The sequence below is a fragment of the Lethenteron reissneri genome, chromosome 20 (assembly GCF_015708825.2).
Source record: "Lethenteron reissneri isolate LAM-NWPU_2019-01 chromosome 20, ASM1570882v1, whole genome shotgun sequence".
Taxonomy (NCBI): Eukaryota; Metazoa; Chordata; class Hyperoartia; order Petromyzontiformes; family Petromyzontidae; genus Lethenteron; species Lethenteron reissneri.
In genome coordinates this window covers 16,535,226-16,554,615 of record NC_083798.1, presented here as the reverse complement: position 1 = coordinate 16,554,615, position 19,390 = coordinate 16,535,226, and the positions used below count along the sequence as shown (strand labels likewise).

The 19,390-nt window shown below is 43.9% G+C and overlaps 2 protein-coding genes across 4 annotated transcripts; one reads left to right on the top strand and one right to left on the bottom strand.

Annotated features, from left to right (window-relative positions):
• Nucleotides 1–3,586: 3,586 nt before the first annotated feature.
• On the bottom strand, nucleotides 3,587–6,160 carry LOC133344881 (eukaryotic translation initiation factor 1). Its single transcript, XM_061555172.1, has 4 exons — nucleotides 5,959–6,160; nucleotides 4,654–4,817; nucleotides 4,088–4,189; nucleotides 3,587–3,943 (listed from the first exon to the last, which is right to left on the bottom strand). Exons 1-4 carry the CDS (start codon nucleotides 5,987–5,989, stop codon nucleotides 3,899–3,901), a joined length of 342 nt encoding a protein of 113 aa, XP_061411156.1. The 5' UTR covers nucleotides 5,990–6,160; the 3' UTR covers nucleotides 3,587–3,898.
• A 435-nt stretch (nucleotides 6,161–6,595) lies between these two features.
• On the top strand, nucleotides 6,596–16,411 carry LOC133344880 (D-serine dehydratase-like). Of its 3 annotated transcripts, none has more exons than XM_061555170.1 (8): nucleotides 6,596–6,631; nucleotides 10,142–10,309; nucleotides 10,843–11,123; nucleotides 11,482–11,662; nucleotides 12,635–12,753; nucleotides 13,371–13,560; nucleotides 14,303–14,411; nucleotides 15,162–16,411. In XM_061555170.1, exons 2-8 carry the CDS (start codon nucleotides 10,161–10,163, stop codon nucleotides 15,249–15,251), a joined length of 1,119 nt encoding a protein of 372 aa, XP_061411154.1. In that variant the 5' UTR covers nucleotides 6,596–6,631; nucleotides 10,142–10,160; the 3' UTR covers nucleotides 15,252–16,411. The 3 variants fall into 3 exon arrangements, with proteins under 3 accessions (XP_061411154.1, XP_061411153.1, XP_061411152.1); XM_061555169.1 differs by lacking the exon at nucleotides 6,596–6,631 and adding an exon at nucleotides 8,469–8,562; XM_061555168.1 differs by lacking the exon at nucleotides 6,596–6,631 and adding an exon at nucleotides 8,735–9,087.
• The last annotated feature ends 2,979 nt before the right edge of the window (nucleotides 16,412–19,390 follow it).

Sequence of the window (19,390 nt, the reverse complement as noted above, 5' to 3'; positions counted from 1 at the left end):
TACATGACCGCAAGGTTTGCCTTTCCATGTCTGTCAGTTTAAATAAGTTTAAATAATGTGAGTAATTACACATTGCACGTGCCTCATTATTGATGCACCAGAATTCTTGATAATTATATAATTACTAGCTGTACTACCCGGGTTCGCCCGGGACTTGGATTCACCATGCCCGGCCGCCTTTGTCTCCCCAGTGGCGATGTTCACACACCACACCAGTTACTCGTTTGAGGTTGAGTCGACCTAAGGGAGGCCCAGGACCGGTTAAAATAATCGTCACCGGTGGTGGGCCGTGAGTGGGAATCGAACTCGGGTCGCCGGGTTCGTAGCGCAGCGCGCTAACCACTACACTACCGCTCCCCCCACACAAACGCACGCGCGTGCATAGGTAACCGCTACACTACAATGCGTTACGCTTCCACGTGCGCGGGTCACGTGACAGATGTGACGTCACAGCTCACTTGCCGTGCAAAAAATCTCTGCATTATTGAGCTCCCCCCCCCCCAAACATTTTTTTTTCTAATGTTTGCATGGTGTACAGTCTGGAAAGTACCCACATGGCAAATTTCAAGTTTGTTGCATGTCGGGAAGTACGCTAAACATTTTGAACAGACACATAATCACAGCTTTGTCCTTTGATATAAATGGAGAAGAATGTAGATTATCGATGGTGCCTGCAGTGGCTGATGAAGCCGATCCTAGAGAGCCAGTCCTGGCAGGTCGTCGTTGAGACCGGGGCTGCTGCTGTTTTTATACGTTGGCATGGCTGGCATTCCAATATCTGGACAACACATTGGGTGCACACTGCCTCAAATGTTCCTCGTTTTTTAGACTTGTAGAACAGCAGGAAATGTCCACTGGTCGCTTGCCGTCCTGAAGCTCGCAAGAGAAAGAACGCTTGGGGGCAAGAGTTTTACTGGTAGGAACCTCCTGGTTACACCAGCCCACAGGAGATTATTGTGTCCGTCGTGCAGGGAGGGGCTGGGTGGGGAGGGTGGGGAGGGGCTGGGTGGGGGTGGGGAGGGGCTGGGTGGGGAGGGCTGGGCTGGGTGGGGAGGGTGGGGCTGGGCTGGGTGGGGAGGGTGGGGCTGGGTGGGGGGTTGGGCTGGGTGGGGAGGGGCTGGTCACCCCGTGGTGCCCTTATAAAACTCAACGTTTAACCTACTCACGCCGGCTTGCGCCCGCCCTCACAGTCGGGCATGTTTGCGGAATACACCACGCCGCCGTTGACCCTGCAGGCCATTGACCGAGCAACCCAACGTTCCTACCAGCTCCCTCCGCAGGAGGAATGTGTTATCAGGCATGGGAGCTGTGAGCGTACAATAATGACCTCTTATGCTGGTACATGAAGTACGACGAAGGATTTCGTCGTGGGAGATACGCTCTTGTCATTTGATCTTCAAGATGGCTCTGCGATTGATTTGGTGGAACTTCTCCAAGCTTCTGGTGTGACGCCAGTAAGTGGTCCGAGTTTCACAGCCATAGAGTAAGAGATGAAATAACGGCTGTGTAAACCTTAATCTTGGAATTATTTATTTGAATCGGTGGGGCACTGTGACTGGTGCTTATGGATGGAGTTTGAGAGGCCCTCAACAGGATATTACTTCACTTAAGGCACTGAATGCACATTATACAGTTACAAGATGTATTTGGGACATTTTACAGTAACATGATGTCCAAATCTACAATATTAATACTTTGTAGAAAAGATATTTGCTTGAGTCTAAAATGTTGGCACGTCCCAGCGGACATGCCACAGCTTAACAGAAGTGTATTGTGCTAAATGGAAGCAGCGTCACCTGGTGGCCTCTCAATGCTCCTTTCCAATTAAATATACGCCAATTAGCTGTGATTTAAAAAAAATCAGGCGATGGCCCATGAAATCTAAGTTTATGTAGTTTTCCATAATTCTATACCGATTATGGCATCGTCATTTCACGAGCCAAAATATCCATATCTCGAAGTGCAATTAATCGTATGAAATGGCTCAAATGCAGACATCACAACGCTACCTGCCTCTGAAACGCTTTCAGGTGATGGTGTAGGGGGGAGGGGGGAACTTTTCTAAGCCACTCGGTAAAAGTTCATTCCATAATCTTTTAAAAGGGATAACCATAATATAAAAGGAAATGTAGCAGCAATACAAGTTACCAAGATTAATATGTGGTGAAAGTTTGCCAACATTTGTATCTCGTTTCAAATGTAACATTAACAAATAAAGCCATTAAGTTTATCAACAATGGTGCTTTATGTAGTCAACCCCATGATCGAGATTTTCCCAATAGGCCGTAACCGGTTTTATAAGATTGACATTTCAAATGCTCACTACGCCGTTTATGGATTGTATGAGCAAGGTGGAATACGGCATTAATGGACTTTGGCTAAGCATGTAACAATCCATATTAATTAAACTTGATTAATGCATCTAATGGTGAAATCCATCGTTTTATTTCAGTTTTGGGTGCATGAAGCCACTAGAGGCGCCAATTCCGCTTATGAAAACATTTAGACATTCTGAATAACGCGTGCCTTAGCGACCAGCGATGCCATCTAGCGGAAAGTCACAGGACACCATAAAACTAGCGAGGACAAGATGGAGGTAAGAGCCACGATGAGAATTTGGATCCGACGACAGAATAGCGATGAGACCTCAAATCATCCTTTTAACACGTTTAAGTTGGCAATGAAAATTATTGTGCCATCAAATTACGGACTAAATAATGTTCACCTTCGCCAGCTGTGTCCATCAGTCCCCTGCACAATTTCTTCATGAAATCATCCATTCAGCCCTGCACAAGTCTTCAGGACTGATGTTTGCCGTTCTTGTAGCGATACACATTTCTAGTCTATAGGCATTGGTGTAATTAAGTGGGTGTGGCAACGTCTTCATCGAACGAGTATGACCATTATAGCATGGCCACAGTACATAACATTATGTACTTCAGTCGGCCTTAACTTCAAACGCTTGCATACGCCAGTGCAAACCAGTTTAGGGACTCTTGTTATTACACACGTTCCGGTACATTGTGCTAATTACCAAGGGCAACATCCAGAACAGTCCGTGCACTGCTCTCGAAAGTCTCAAAAGAGCAAAGTCTTCACAGCTGGACATTAACTGGTCACGTAAAACTATAACTAGGCTAAAAATGTTCGTGGGCTGTATTTGGCTTGTTTGCAAAGCTGCTAGAAATGACAAATTCCGAAATCTTCACAAAAATATCTACGCAAGGGGCCACAAGTGATCATCTTTTTTCAAATGAAATTTGGACGCAAATACACACGCCGTATTAAAAAAGCCAATCAAGATACAATCAACATTTTTTATAAACAAATCACAAATACGACCAAGTCAGTTTATTCCCGTGTGACGTTTATCTGTGTAATGGAAAGAGTGCATGTGGATTAGCAGTGGTAAACAGTTCTTGCCTTCCACTGTTGAAGCTTAGCGGACATGCCATGTTATTTACTGCCGCTTGACGTCATAAGCCTTTGCCCAGGGACGTTCTTTGCTGGAAACCATTTCCATCTAGATGTAATCACTTGAGCATTTAAGTAAACTTACATTTAAAAAACGATGCATTCAAAACTCTCCATTTCGGACTCGTTTATTTGAATGTGCGAAACGCCATACTCAAAAATTAAGACAAGACAATAGAAAAAGCAGCATATGTATAACAACCTAGTGGGTCATTTCCATTGGAAACACGTTTCAATTTTCGCTGTTGGTTACACTTTCCACCGTACAGAAATCTCCCTCCGGTAGTAAATTTGACACTCATTTGTATTCCAATCATTTCCACTAGACAACCTCGCTGCCCACACTAGGTTAGGAGCCATTGTTATGGGGGCCCAATTTAAAATAACACAAACGCACACTGGTAGCAACAATCATTTGGTATGTTTAGAATCCATGCACCTTGATCTGATCTTCCTTTGCAATTCCAATCTGAAAAACATCCAGACGGCACATTATTAAAACGGCAAAAATGTATAACATTAAGGCAAACGATTAATATAAATAAAACATAAAAATATAATATTCAGCATTGATATTTTCCCCATCTACCCCCCAGCCTTTGTCCATTCATACCTCTGCGAGGAATTGACAGATGTTCTTGCGCTGGTCTCCCTGCAGCTGGATCACCTCCCCGTACTCCGGGTGCTCAATCACTGTACCATTACAGGCAAATTTCTGCACACCACACACACGAATCATTAGGGGACATTATTAAAATACATACGTACGATTTATAAAATCACGGCAAAATAATTTTTCAATATTCTAACGTAGAAACTGTCGAAATACTAGACCCATTTTTTTATTAGGTCTGGAAATCGTCCAGCCGTTGCTATGGCACCCTATATTATTGCGGCATAATTAAATTTAAATGTTTAAGGCGTCTAATTGCTTCCATAAATGCTACCCTGTTAAAATCTGAAAACGTGATGGTAGCAAAAGATTCATAAATTGTGTAGACATTAAGGGTCGTTTTGATTAAAATCCCATTCCAGTTATGACCGTTTGAGAATTGGGGAGCGAAAATCAACCCCAGATTCCAATGGGACAACCCCTTGGCAAACGAGAAATTCCATCTCGAGGCCAAAAAAAAATATCTAAAACACCGATTCGTTTCGTTGGCGGTGTCCATCACTTGCCTTCTTGAAGGCCTTGACCAGTTTCTTCTTGTCGTACTGGTCGCCAATGCCTTGCACGGTGGTCAGGGTCTTCCGCCCGTTCCTCTGCTGGATCCTTATATGAATTGAATCATCCGTCCCCCCCGGGAGGCTGGACTCACCCTTGATTGCATCAGCAAACGGGTCTGGCCAGAGAAACAAAAAAGAAAAATCACGGACACACACGAGGTCACGCACGAACAGGGCCCCCCCCCCCCCCCGTGTGTCTCAGGACTTTCGTCATCCTGGCCCCGTTCCAAGAGGTGGGTGGGCATGGCGTGATCTTCACAAACACCCCCTACTCCTCCTCCTCTCCTCCATGTTTTCCAAAGGATATTTATAGCCCACCACATGTTCGCGCCATAGCAACAAGGACTTGACATTTGACGTTGTCTTATGGATCCTTCCAGCTCGCAGAGATTAGCTTACAACGGCTACGGTGCCGATTTAAAGATCGTGTAATAAACCATCCCATAATCATTCTGCCCAAGTGGAAAAATGTAATTATCATAAAAATTGTAATTACCCGTTGCCACGTCCTTCCCCGTCGATTGGCATTAGACATCACCGAACAGGCTACACGAGGTAACGAATATAACACCGCTTTGTTTTTATAACAAAGGCGTCAGCAGGAGACAAAGAAAATGCCCACTTTAAACAAAAAAAATGGTGTAAATTGCTTGCGAGCACCCATTAAATGCGCACACAAAAACACGACGACGACAAAAGACCAACAGGGCAGAGGGAGACACGCCGTACCAAAAACGACACGGCTATTTTTATTATCGTATTTCGCAGAAAACGCAACCCTGGTCAGCTTCGTCCTCCCACCCCCCGTTGGTGGTCACCACCCATGACACAACCCGGGTGGGGTAGCGCCCCCTAGTGGCGGTGGCGTGGGCAGCAGCAGCGGCAGCAGCGGTGGCGCGAGTCGGGCAGGAAGGGAGGACATTTTAGAAGCGGGCGGGGGGGGGAAGACGACGATGGCCATTTTGTGAGCGAACCCAGAGCGCCAGGCCCGGCGAACAAAAGAACGGATTTTGACCATTTTTTCGTCTTTTTTCAACATTTTTACGACCGCCCCACAAACTCGTCGTCGTCAAATTACGTTATTTTCAAATAACACAAATACGTATTTTATACAAGCTTCAATAGCCGCGAATTATAGAATAAACCACGCGAACAGCCGCGCCCTGCGTGACGCATGGCGTACGTGCGCGAAAAAAAACACAACAAAGACAAAGACGCCTCTCCATCGCTCGACACCCGCTTGACCGTCAAACTCACCAAAAGACTGGAGGTTCTGGAAAGCGGACATACGACAGATGTACGTTTTCTTTTTCGGGAAACGGAGAGCGTAGAACGTTGATCGCGAGACGGCTGCTGGGTCCGGGGGGGGATGACGGCTGTCGCGGAGCTTGACAATGGAGGAGGCGACTTGAGGGCGTTCTTCTCTTCACCCTTCTCAGCGAATGCGGAGACGCCCCGTGCCGCTCTCGCTGTTTTATACCCGCGGGACCGGAAGCGGCTCTTGACCAATGGGAGCCCTTGCACGTTTCGGTGTCGTCACTAATTAACATAATATATTCGGACGGTTGCCGCTGTGTCATTAACATAATGTGTGCGCGCGCCGCGCAACTATTGTGTGCAATTAACATAACGCGTACGCGTGTTATGTTAATTAGCGCAATCTGGACGTTTGTAGCGAATGTATTATCTTCTTGGTTCTTTCGGTAAAGTCACGTAGAAGGGAAGTAATAAAATAATAAAAGAATACAAATTATTATTTTATTATTTCCCTTCTACGTGACTTTACCGAAAGAACCAAGAAGATGAATCCCTGCAGTCACGAAAGCTTCAAATCGAATGTATTATGTTAATTTGTATAATATATGCTGACATGGCAATGTACTTTGGGCTTTTCGGCGGAAACGCCGTGACGTCGCGGAGATGGAATTCGGTAAACAACGGCCGCTTGAAACCCCGTGGCAGGACCCGGGGACATTTGCGTTTCTGCGTGTGAAAGTTGGGGCCACGAGTCAAACGAATCCTCATCACCCCGTGTACACAGCTCACCTTCCCAGACAAACAGAGCCATCAATCCCTGGGAGCCAGTGGAGTGAATTCTAGAGACAAGATATATCACGTTTATTGGCGTTCTGTTGATGAACTCCTTCGTGAGATGGCAAGAGAATGTATAGAGCAGAGAAAGATGGTTTGTGGCCGTTACCTTTTCAATATATAAATGTGTGAGGATACAACAGAGGCAAGAGGCAGAGAGAGGTTGTGAGATGTGAGAAATTAAAACAATGTAAGAGATAGCGATGACAAACGTGACATCAGATACATGTTAAGACAAGGGACAGATGAAAGAAGAAAGATTCAGAAAATACATAAGATAACAATGTGTGAATGTTAATAGCATGTTTGTATCTAAATTCAAATAGATATTTGATGGTGTTTTTTTTTAATGACGAATATAGGGTCCCTTGAGCTGCTAATTAATTGTGGTGTTTAGCCGTATCAAACGTTTCCATTTGGCAGTCTCTTATGTATAGTATTATTACGAGGAGTGATGAATTCAGATGGTACCTCTGCAGGGAATTGTATTTTTTTAAGGAGGTGGGGGTGTAGTTGTAGGGGACAGGAGATGTTTGTAGTGGTTATCACTGACAGGTTTTTATTTTGGACTGGGGAGACATTCAGAGGACACTTTCCAAATGTGTTTCAATTAGGATCAGCTCCTTAAGCAGCTTAATGCGAGCCTAAATATGGTTTTAAATATATACAGAATGCTACATTTTTTTGATAGGGCTTTGAACAAAAATAACACCAACAATTGGCTAAAATCGGTGTTTAAAAAAACTACCAATCGATTATGGGAAAGCACCACTGTGCGTGACGTTTCAAATTCCTTTGGCCAGCCTGACTTGTACAGGCGTAACCCTCGTGCGTCATCTTTCATTAATGTGATTATTTATCCACGTTAACAGAGTGCTGTAATACGTTCGGCAGAAACTGCACACAATGTACTGGGCACTGCTAAATTACCAGATGGGATTTTTAATCCATTACATGATGACTTGGGTGAGTGAAGAATGCCCATTCATGGGTTCCGAATACAGTAATGTTCACATTTGGCCAGAAAAAAACATTTTAAATGCCATGAAGATTCCTAAACTTGCACCTTTCCACCGGGCCACACACCCGTGGCTGTAAACTCACAACAACATATACCACTCGAGGTGCTTCAAGGGACTGGGCTTCTGAATCTTGGGGATTTCTGGCCAGAATTTTGGTTTGTTTCAACATTTGTTGTCCCTGTAACCGGAAAATCAGGTGCCCCCCCCCCAACCATGCACCGGAATATTGCTATATTAATTCTAGATTTGAAGCTTTCGTGACTGCAATGATTCATACTCTTAGGTTTTTTCGGTAAAGTCACGTAGGTAAAAAAAAAATAGAAATAATAATGGAAATAAAATTATAAATCATAAATCACGTGACTTTACTGAAAAAACCTAAGGGTATTGCTATATTACACAGGCTTTATTTTATTTTCTCGACACGTCAGTTGAAATGCCCTTCATTATTTGTGCTCAATTCTGGAGTTTTTCCGAGTTTTTGCTCAGTAAGATTTGTGCTGCTCCAATCTTTTTGTTAGACACTTTTTGTTCTAAGTTGGTCTAATTCAGTTTCCCTTGGCTTGGGTTGGCTGCCATTCACTTTGCTGGCCTCTTCAGTTTCTCATGCAGGCTCAGTGTCGTGGGTTAGTCATTGTTGGACATTGGAGCCAAATTAATCGCAAATTTTCAAGCAGGGGGAGCTATAACCACAGGTCCATGCAGCAGCAGCAGCAGCCTGCAACTAGGCCTGAGCTGCTGCGGAAAGGTAAACAATCAAGCACTCGATTATCTAATTACAATCGTTTAATTGCAGAATTCCCAGCTAGAGTATGAGCACCAGCGGTTACTGGTGCTGCGGTTCGAGTCCACGGTATTGACACGTTACTGCTGCACATTTCTGCAATGTTTACTAAGAACGTACTTCTTTCTGTTCGAGTTTTTGTGTGTTTAGTTTGTTTTTCCCTCGAGCACCTCGGATTAGTACGGTTGGCTGTGTACGGTGCGAAAGAAGTTCAACATATAGTAGCATACGTAGTGTTGCTGTACTTCTCTACAGTACTATACTAATTGCACAACCAGACTGCAGCGGTGAAGTGTTTTTTTTTTCCATCGCCACCGCTGAATATGGAAGTGAAATGCACACCGCAGCAGCAGCAAGCTTGAGAAGGAGGAGGAAGTTGGAGGTTTTTTAAAGAGCTGCTGGCAACGTCACAACTTCTCACTTCTCAGAAAGGGGCCTCCCCATGCTCAACAATTTGGGTTTTCACGAAAATGCGCATCACATGCTGCGGTAAAGAATTGTACGCTGCGATGTTGACACTTTTAGAGTTGTAGGTTGTTCAGCACAAACACTTACCTCTTGTTAAATGGTGATTAAAAAAAAAAACCCCACCACAACCGGAAATATGTGAATTCTGAAAATAGGACAGACATAAGTAAGGTCGAGAGCATTTCACGTACAATATTTTCGATTTCCCATGTGAAACAGTTGTTTTTGCTCCGATTGCTTTTTTCTTCATTGCTGTAAAATAGACTCAATTCTCCACGTGCGCGGTTTATCCGATTTGCGGATTAACCGCACACCTGAGATCTTGACATAATGTAATAACTAATGGATTTACCCTTAAGCTCAAATCAATAATATAAAAACTGTTATACATTGTTATTCTTGGAAATGTTTATTTCAAGTCACCTGCTTAAACCGAACAAATATGTGCTCTGGTTAATCCGAAATCCACGCGATTGTCTCTACAGTACAGTAGTTGCATATTTTTACAATAGTGGGCAGAGTTGGATTGATTTTGGTTGGCGTGGCTCTGCTATCCACTTAGTGGGCGGACTCTTCAGTATGGGTGAATGTGGTTTTTGGTATCGAGATCCGCGGAAAATGGATATTTTTGGATTATCCGTGATTTTTAATTAACCGCGGCCGTCCTCCTCGTCATAAGGGCGGATAATAGAGAGTCCGCTGTTTTCATTTTTGTTTTGATTTTGCCATTTTGGTGACCCAGTCCGATCTTGCAAATTAGACTCATCCAGGTCTGTTGAGTTCTCCCCTGGTTAAACAAAATAAACATGATTGTGATGGTCACATGGCAATGCAAGGCATGATGGACATGCCTTGCTGCTGTTTGTGAGCACACCTTTGTATGCTATATCAAAAGTTCAGAATCATACGTTTATTTCCCAAGTAAAGCCCATTGAGTTGTAAAACTCTTTTTCAAGTGTGACCTGTTTATCTATTTAATTGGTAGATCAGTCAAATGAACATTTCCATGAGGCACTATTTAAGAAAACAACGATAACATTAATGTGAATGCAGCGGTTAATCTTTCCGACGATAGGCTAAGCTTATTTGAGAAGATGGCTGAGTCGAGGCTGGTGAGCGAGCTGCCCTCACCGGCCTTCCTGGTGAACCTGCCCACGGCACAGAGGAACGCGGACCGCATGTTGGAGCGCTTCCGGCAGCTGAGGGTGACCCTGCGCCCCCATATGAAAACCCACAAGACTTTGTGAGTGGCTGTGGCCCACCTACGTGACTTTACGTAACTTTACCTACGTGACTTTACCAATAAAACCTAAGAATATGGCTGTGGCCCCTCTACTGCGGCAGCACGTCTAGGCCTGGGATGACAGTCGGACTCTCCTTTTACATACTGCTTCATTCTATTTCTGCACGGGAAGAGTTTATAAATTAGAATAATACTGACACCGTGCTGTGCTGCCTAATATATGTAATACTGAACAATATTTTGCTCCCGTTTCTGATAAATTAATGGCCACCATGAAAATCAAACTCAAATTGTTGTTATTAACTGAACATGTATTATTCGTTGTGTTTAATAATATAAGCACATATTTGACTTGTAAGCCACAAAAATAATTCAAACAAGATCCCTGTGTTGTGCTGCTGGATTTAATTGTTTCACCATGAGCTTAATCATATTTCATTTCCATAAAAGGAAAGATCACTAAAGTGTTGAGCACTGCCAATGACACATTCTCTGTTCGTGCTCATTGTCATGTCCTTTGTGTTCCCAACCAGGGAGGGTGGAGTGATCATGACCGGAGGCACACGACGCTGCATTGTTGTTTCTACTTTGGCGGAAGCACGGTTTTTTGCGGATGGCGGCTTCGATGATATCCTGTACGCCTTCCCTGTGAGCGCAGACAAAGTGGAGCAGTGTGCCATCCTGACTGAGAGACTGGAGGCCTTCAGTGTACTGGTGTCTGAGTTTGAGACCTTGCCCAGACTTGCCGCTCGCACACTCGCAAAAGGCAAGGTCTGGCATATCTGGCTCAAAGTCGACTGTAACAACGGAAGGGGTATGTGCCAAAGCTAGCATTCGCAAAACAGTGAGACACTCATCAGACAGAAAAGAGTAATAATACACGCAAAAGGTGATTTGTAGATAGCAGAAGCACAATTTGCGGCTATTGGCGCGATCCTCACATAATGCTTTGCATGTCGATGACATCACCATACTACATGTATAAAAAAAAATGGTCATGATTTTGCCTTTTGTTGTCCAAAAATCATCTTTTTTATGTATTGTTGCTCTCACTGAGAATCAGTGCGCACTGTGACTAGAAAACGCTCTTGTACTGGTCAAAAGTCGCAGGAGCGGTGAACCCACAATCCTTAGCAGTGAGTAATGGGTGACTGTACGTGTGCACCATCCAGCTGGGGTGTTTGTGGACCAGCCTGAAGCCTTCGATTTGGCGCTGAAGATTGGTCGCAGTGCGGGCATGAAGCTGGATGGCATTTACGCCCACTGTGGGAACACGTACCATTGCCACAGCGTGGCAGAGATCCAGGCAGTGGCTGAAAACACGACTGAGAAAATCCTTGCTTTTTGCTCCCGGTGGGTGTTTGCCACATGTCACTGTCTTTTCGTTGCTCTCAAATGGGGATAAAAGGGCAAGGCTTTCACCAAGAGGGGGTACGGATTGTGGTGTGGTATTGAGATTTTCATCCAGAGGGGGTATGGATTGTGGTGTGGTATTGCGACAGCTTTTGCACAGAGGGATTAATACTGACAACTTGCCTGTTGAGTACCTACACGTACGTAAATCATAGGATTAAAATATGAAATTACATCTATTGTCAAAAAAACGATTTAGCGAAAGGCTGTGTATATTGTATTACGTAACTTTGCCCATAATATGAGATAGCAAACACCAAGTAGTGGCGCCTTGCATTCAGTCATTTGGACAAGGCTGGTTTGGCCTACAACTGAAATGTGAGGAGAGACTGATCAGAACAGTTTGTAATCGCTATGAATTTGCCTGGATTGTAAATGTCTAATTCTTTTACCCTGGACACCACAGTTTAGCAAATTTTTTTTTTATATGGACATAATGGAATGCAAGTGTTACATCCCTCCTGATGGATAGATTTGGCTGACTACAGGAAGGATTGTGTTTCTAAGTGCTGTACTTGAATGCTTTAAGTGCTGTACGTGAATCTGTACTTCCACTTCCATGTCTGTCAGGGGTGGGCATCCTTTTTCTTACCGAGGGCTGAATAGGACTTGCAAATACAATTGATGGGCCGCACATTCACACACACGTTCACATGATCAATATCAACTCTAAAAGTAGTGTGCCTATCGACCGAGTACAATAAGGCCCTTGCAATAATGAGAATAATGACGTCTAGTAGCCATTTAAGGAGGCTAAGATGCAGTGATGGATTAATAATAATTTGTGGGCCATTTAAAAAAAAAGACCTCAGGTGGCTCTTGGCAGTTTTAAATAAATATGCGGGTTGTATTTTGCTTTTAAGCTGTAGGCACCCCACCCCTGATGTGTGTGCTCTACCTGTCACTTCACAGACTGGCTGAAGTTGGGGTGACCACTCGCTCCAGCATTGGCTCCACACCTTCCTGCAGCCTGCCAGTCCCCCGAATGGGCGCCCTCTCTGAGGTGCACCCAGGCAACTACTTCTTCTACGGTGAGGCTTCCACCCCAAAACAACACACATACATGAGCGTAAAGCCATTATTCACCGAACAACAGGCATCATCATCGTCGTCGTCGTCGTCATCATCATCCATGATCACTCCATTGCTGGATAAATGCCTTCCCAAGAAAAGTAGTCGCTAATGCCCACAGTCCTGAGATCTAATAATCCATCTAATGCCTGCACGTGAGCCGATTTCACCTTTCCCTTTTCCACGATGAAGGACTCTTGGACATGTTCCTTTGGCTGCCACTCTGTCATTATTCTTGGTCGCCATCCCTTCTAGTGATATGTCCTGCCTAAGCCGACTTATCTTTCTAAACAGTTTTAATTCTGTGATTACCCTGCATGTGTTCTCGAATCCACCGTGTTCCTCTTTCGTTTATGTATGGAAATAAGCAGCATTAACAAAAACTCGAACTCATTTGTCAATAACACTGCCTTAAAAGAAGATAAAACACATACAGAGTATATATACATTTTAAATGTTTTAGGGCAGTATTATTCATAAATAAACCTGTATGTAAATAAGTACTCTTTGCTGACACTTGTGAGGACACATGCAGTGCATGTGATGTGATGTGTGCATGCATGAACGTGACCCACAGATGTGCAGCAGTTGCACCTTGGCTCATGCCGCGCGGAGGACATCGCGGTGCGCGTGCTTACGCGGGTTGTCACTCACATCCGCCACAGGGGGCGGCTCTTGGTGGACTGCGGGTGGACGGCCATCAGTCTCCACGGACACGGCCGGCTGCCGTCCGGCTATGCCGTGATCCAGGACCATCCCGAGATCCGGTGCCAATATCCCTGCATCCTCCTTGACTGCTGTTTGCTTGACAAATACGCATTCCCCCTTTTTTCTGCTATACACAGCTCACCATCTTTTGTGCTCATGGGAGACTTTACACTGGATTATGAGTGCATTATGTTTCAACAGCAGTAACGTATATAATATTTGGAACACAACGGTTTATGTTCACATTTTTTGTCAAGCATCATCAGCCATGATCAAGCCACTGTTGGATGAAGCCCTCCCCAAACCATTGTTGTCACATTTCTGCATTGCATCAAATCGCTCCTTTGAATGGCACTCCGTTGTTAGTTTTCACCACCAGCTCTCATCTGATATCATCTGATAGCCGGTGGTCAAAGACAACAATGTCTCTTTTAGCAATGTCCTTCTGTCGAAGCCCACTTACTTTTCTTAACTGTCAATATTATGTTTCTAATGTGCATGTTTTCTATTCCACATGTTCCTATTTCTGTCAGTGTAATTCCAATATTATACTTCTCCTGCTTCTTTGAATATTTTTCAACTTTTCATCTTCTTGTCAATGTCCATCTTTATGATGCATATGTGATAGTTATAACGAACTGATTTTTGTCAATACTCGACATAAACACGATAAATTGATAGGCAAGAACAAAGGGATTTAAATTCCAGGTATCTCAATATATGTAATAAAAAACAGTATCTACACTAAGCCAGTGATTTAACTTCTCTAGCGTATTCTCTTGTTGTTGTGTGTATCGCCAGACTAGTGGAGATGAGCCAAGAGCATGGCCTCATTGAAGCCTCGGAAGGTCAAGAGATGGACTTTGAGAAATTTCCACTTGGGACAGCGTTGTTCCTCATTCCTTACCATGTAAGACAACATGTGGACAAGACAGTAACTGAACTAAGGCTATGGAATGAATGTCAACATATAGGACCAATATGAATTTGGTGTATGATAAAAAATAATATATATTGTCTAATGAATGTAGTTGAGCCAGCACCGATGATATCCTGGGGTCGAATCTGGGCAAACACCCCTGATTAAGGCTGTTGGTTTGTTGCCACGCAACAAACATTTCTCTGCAGCACTTCACTCAGCCAGTGTGGGGCGCACTTTCCCCGTAGTCCGAGTTATAAACAGGTCAGTTGAAGGGATGTCAGAAGTAGTCTATGAAATATTCTCCTGTGGAAGTTCTCTAACGTATTGCTCAGCAAGAGTTCTGAATGAATACTTTGTGACACAATAGCATAATTAAAATAACAGTTGGAAAACATTCAGCCTGGTCAAACATTCAGCCTGCCAGAATATGAATAAATATCCATGACATAACATTTGGCTCTTAACTTTATTTGGCTAAATTCCGGCTCTGAGCATTAAATTAAATACCGGTTCAGACTGTCGTGTGACGTATATTACTCATTGACGGCGTGGGTGAGCAAGTGCTGCCACCTACCGTGTGACCCGGAGGTCACTTGAAGGGATCTCACCGGTAGCTCTGTGACATCTGCCTCTGTGGCCTGTTCTCTAACACAAAGGATTGCACTGCTCAACAAGGTGTTACAAATCGATTACCTGCCTCATGGATGATGTGTTGCGTGTGGTGTGTGTGCAATGCAGTCCTGTGCCGCGGCTGCTATGCACTCCGTGTACCACGTACATGATGGAGACACCGTGCTGGAGACGTGGACCCCATGCAGGGGATGGTAGAGCAATGCATTGGGACTGGTCGGATTTAATGATCATCATCAATCAGGCATTATCAATACACTGCTATATTAAGGCCTCTGAAAGCTATCTCCATCCCTCAGTCCTGTCTTGCAACAATCCATCTAGCATCTGCAAATCATCTAATGTAATCACTCCATCATTCTTTGATTTTCTCCTTTGCGATTTCGTCGTTAGCCTCGACCGCCAGCAATAATCACTTCGAGCGACGTATCCTGCTCAAGCTCATCTTTTTATAGCAGCCAATAAGATGTCTTTAACTGGCGTATGTTCACTGATCCACGAGTTCCTATTTCTGTCTGTAAGTGAAATGTCATCCATTCTTCTCATCTGTGTGTCATAGAAGGCAATGCACACGGACTAAAACGAAAGTTCTTATTTTGGAAAATGTACGTTTTGATGTTGCTTATTCCTGTGGAAAGGAAGATGAGAGTGGAAATGTAGCTAATAACAAATATAGTAGCCTGAATTGGAATTCATATACCTTATCATTAGCCTATACATTTCAATGGTTTCCTGCCAAATATTCAGGTGGGTACCTACCATCATAGGAATATTATCCTTAGCCGCTAAACCACTTACCACCGCTGCAGTCCTTCTAAGCTACTGAATGCACATTTATAAGTGCTACTTAAATTGCAAGGTCATGGTCGTATGAGAATTATGTCAGTATGTACAGATATGTCTATACTGCCCTTAACCTTGAAAACATCTTTAAGCCTTTTTTTTGTTGTTGAAAGAATGTCACCAGATCGAGCACATGCCTCGAGTTAGTAATTGGGCTGTAGTTGTGCACGCTTTTGAGCCAGTGTTTTAACAGCTTTGGCACTCGAGGGTCGCGCGTGCTGTGTAGAGCACAAACCGTACTGGTATAAAAACAAAGACGTGAGAGCCACCGCTAACAAGCTGCCTACATGGTCTGAACAGCCGTGTGGTTTAATAGATTTCCTGCTGCAACTTTTTTTTCAATTAAAAGTCTAGGCCGCCACAAATGCTTTACTTGAGTATTAAAAATATTTTTTAACAAGCTACTATATTCAATTAATGTGTTTCTAGGACTAAATAATGCCTGTAGGAATGCATGGTAGTATACTGAACACTGCAATTATTCGTAGCTTGTATAATTTTAAAATAAATTTGCATTACAGGCATGTTGTCTGTCTTGTTTTTTGTGTTCTTTATGCGATGAGTGATAAGCGTTATGCAGACGGTTATCGATGACAACTGTAGAGAAATTGGTGGCTGTGGCAGTTGCTGGCAAACATTAATTGGGGCTAGGAATTTGGCAGGTTGTGACGATGGAGATGATGGGGGTCATGCACACGGAGTGACAGACAGTGCCGATGACGGATGAGCTATGAGCCAGGGTGTTTGTTTCACATGGCTACAAGGGGAAAAAAACTCCGCTATGCTTGCAGAAGCATGCATTCCGAACAAACATCTGATCCGCTCACTTGAAGATACTGTAGATATCAAAGATATATCAGTTGGTCACTTTCCACATATTTAGCCTCGACTAAATATACAGGAGACATGTGTGCATTTCACACGAGGCAGACAGACATCCATTTAAACGTAACCAATTTGAATGTGTTGTTGACATCCCATCCTAGGTTCTGTGTCAGCTGCATATATTGTTGCAAATCTTGCTAAGTATGGGGCCACATGGACAAAACATTACAGCTAGACCTTCATTACGCAGATCATCTATTTGAGCATCTCTCTGAAACTCTCTAAAACTCTCTAAAATAGGTCGGAAGCGTTTATACTTAACCTCTATCCATCAATCATGAGGGGAGAAGGACACCATAACTTACCTGAAGATTATCCAATAGGAAACTTCAGTATAAACTGTTGCTATTAAGACTCACCCTATTGAGCACTGGCACAAACCCCAAGTAAAGAGAACTTTGCAAATATGCAAGCACTGTTGTCCCTGACAGCTAGCCGGCGGCGTTCATACTGCTAATTAAATACTTCCTAAGACAAATGCATGTTGTAAAGTGTTAAATAGTTATTGCGCATGCATCCTTTTTGTTTCCATACTTATTTTCAGAAACCAGCGCTCATTACAGCCGGTTGTCCATATTCACACTGAACCTAGACAATTGTGCACATTCTCACACTCGATGTACATGCCACGGATCAAATTATATGCAGTCTATCGTTTAACTGATCTCTGGTGTGCTTCTGAAACAGCTGCTCGACGTCTACCATGTGCTGTCACTGCCATATTGATGGTGACACATTTTTCCGTGACGTTTGGTGCTTGGCGTGCTGTTCACTCTGTGTTCGTTGTGTTTGTGTGTGTTCACGTGTTTGCCATGTACAACAAAAAAAAGATCCCCCCCCCCTCCCCCCGTGGAGCTATGCAGGCTGTTGGGGCAAGTGCAGGAAGTGAGCACCTATCAAGGCCGATGCGGCACACATGGGGGTGGTGTGGTCAGGACCATCACAGCCACCTCTGTCTGCCCATTGCTAAAGTTTACACACAACACCAGGTCCTGCTTTAAGGTTGGGTCGACCTACAGGAGGCTTTGCACCGGTTCAGAAATGTACCGCTCATGTTGGCCGTGGTCGGAAATTTAAGGTCGCTCGATACCTCGAGGAGTCCACAAACTACGATACTACCACTCCCCAGGTTCTTAAATGTCGACACACAAAACACTGCGTACATGTAATATTATCCAAGTGCCATTATAACTGAAGCCCGAGTTTTTACGCTGATCAGATTGTGTGTACAGCCACGTGATTTACAATGTCACCGAGCCTGTGTGAGATTACAGCCTACTGGCTTCCGAACAATGCCTAATAAACAGGTGTTCTGTCTGGCAAGTTTGACCGAAACCCAAGCCTCCGCTGCTACACGACGCCAGGTGGTCCCTTTTCGGCCTCGCTGCCAGAAATGACCGAGTCGCGAGAGAATGCAGGGGGTGATGGGCAATCAAAACTCCCGCGATTGAAAATCCTCGCTCGGAACACTTACACCATCCTGGAAACAACGCGTCTGTTTAAAAAAAAGAAAAATACCTGTCTGAAACTCAAAACTCCTGTAAACAATGTTCTCTGGGTTGGGTTTTTTTTTCCTCTTCCGAATGCAACGTCGTATGTGCAATGGGATCATCGGGCTTTAAGGTGTTTGTTCATACCATTCCCGACCGCATACTTGGGAGCAGGTGGCCCTTTTCTCTTTCTACTTGGGAGGTTTATTTTCTTTCTAAGGAAAACAAAACAATAAGGTGTCCGTTTCTTTGACCTTGAAAGTGTCCGCTGACAATTACGGATTTTCTCTCGGTGCAACTGCGTTCACTTTCGACGTGATTCCTTCTTAGTGGTTCACATCCTTGCAATGGGAAGAAAGAATGAAATCCACCCGTACTTACATCACGGACATTAGTAAAAACATTCTGCTGTAATTGGACAGTCGTGATAAACGTGACGTGCTCGGAGCCAGGGTTCGATATCTGGTGACTCGGGCACAATTTTCGGCTGCTGACAGATACTGTCTGCATGCGCATGAAATGCACACTCCCCCTTACGTACCGCATGCACACCCCCGCACACAAAAAAACACATACACGCACGAGTACACACGTGTTCGTACAGAAGCGCACTTGGTTTTTTTTCTGCCACACCTCTGATGGGGGCGGGTGTTGGGAGACATTTGTTTCCACGTGCCATTTTTTTAAAAAAATGTCCCCTTGTAAAGTTGTAACCATCTATTCTTTTCTCTTTGATGTGTGCTCGTAATTTTCCATCTGCAGCACTGACATTTCGGATGTTGGAAGAGAACACTTCCATGTACAGGTTTACACACACACACTGTATACGTAGTTTTATTCCAATGCACTCGCACACAGACTATACCGTATTCTTGGGTTTTTTCGGTAAAGTCACGTAGGTAAAAAATTAAAATGAATAAAAGTAAAATAAAAATAAAATAAATATCACGACGTTTCGGAGGCAACACAAGCTTCCGTCTTCAGGTGGAACCGTCACAGCACGCTCGCTGTATCTCATTTACTTGATACTTTTATTCATTTTAATTTTTTACCTACGTGACTTTACCGAAAAACCCCAAGAATATGAATCCTTGCAGTCACGAAAGCTTCAAATCTAGA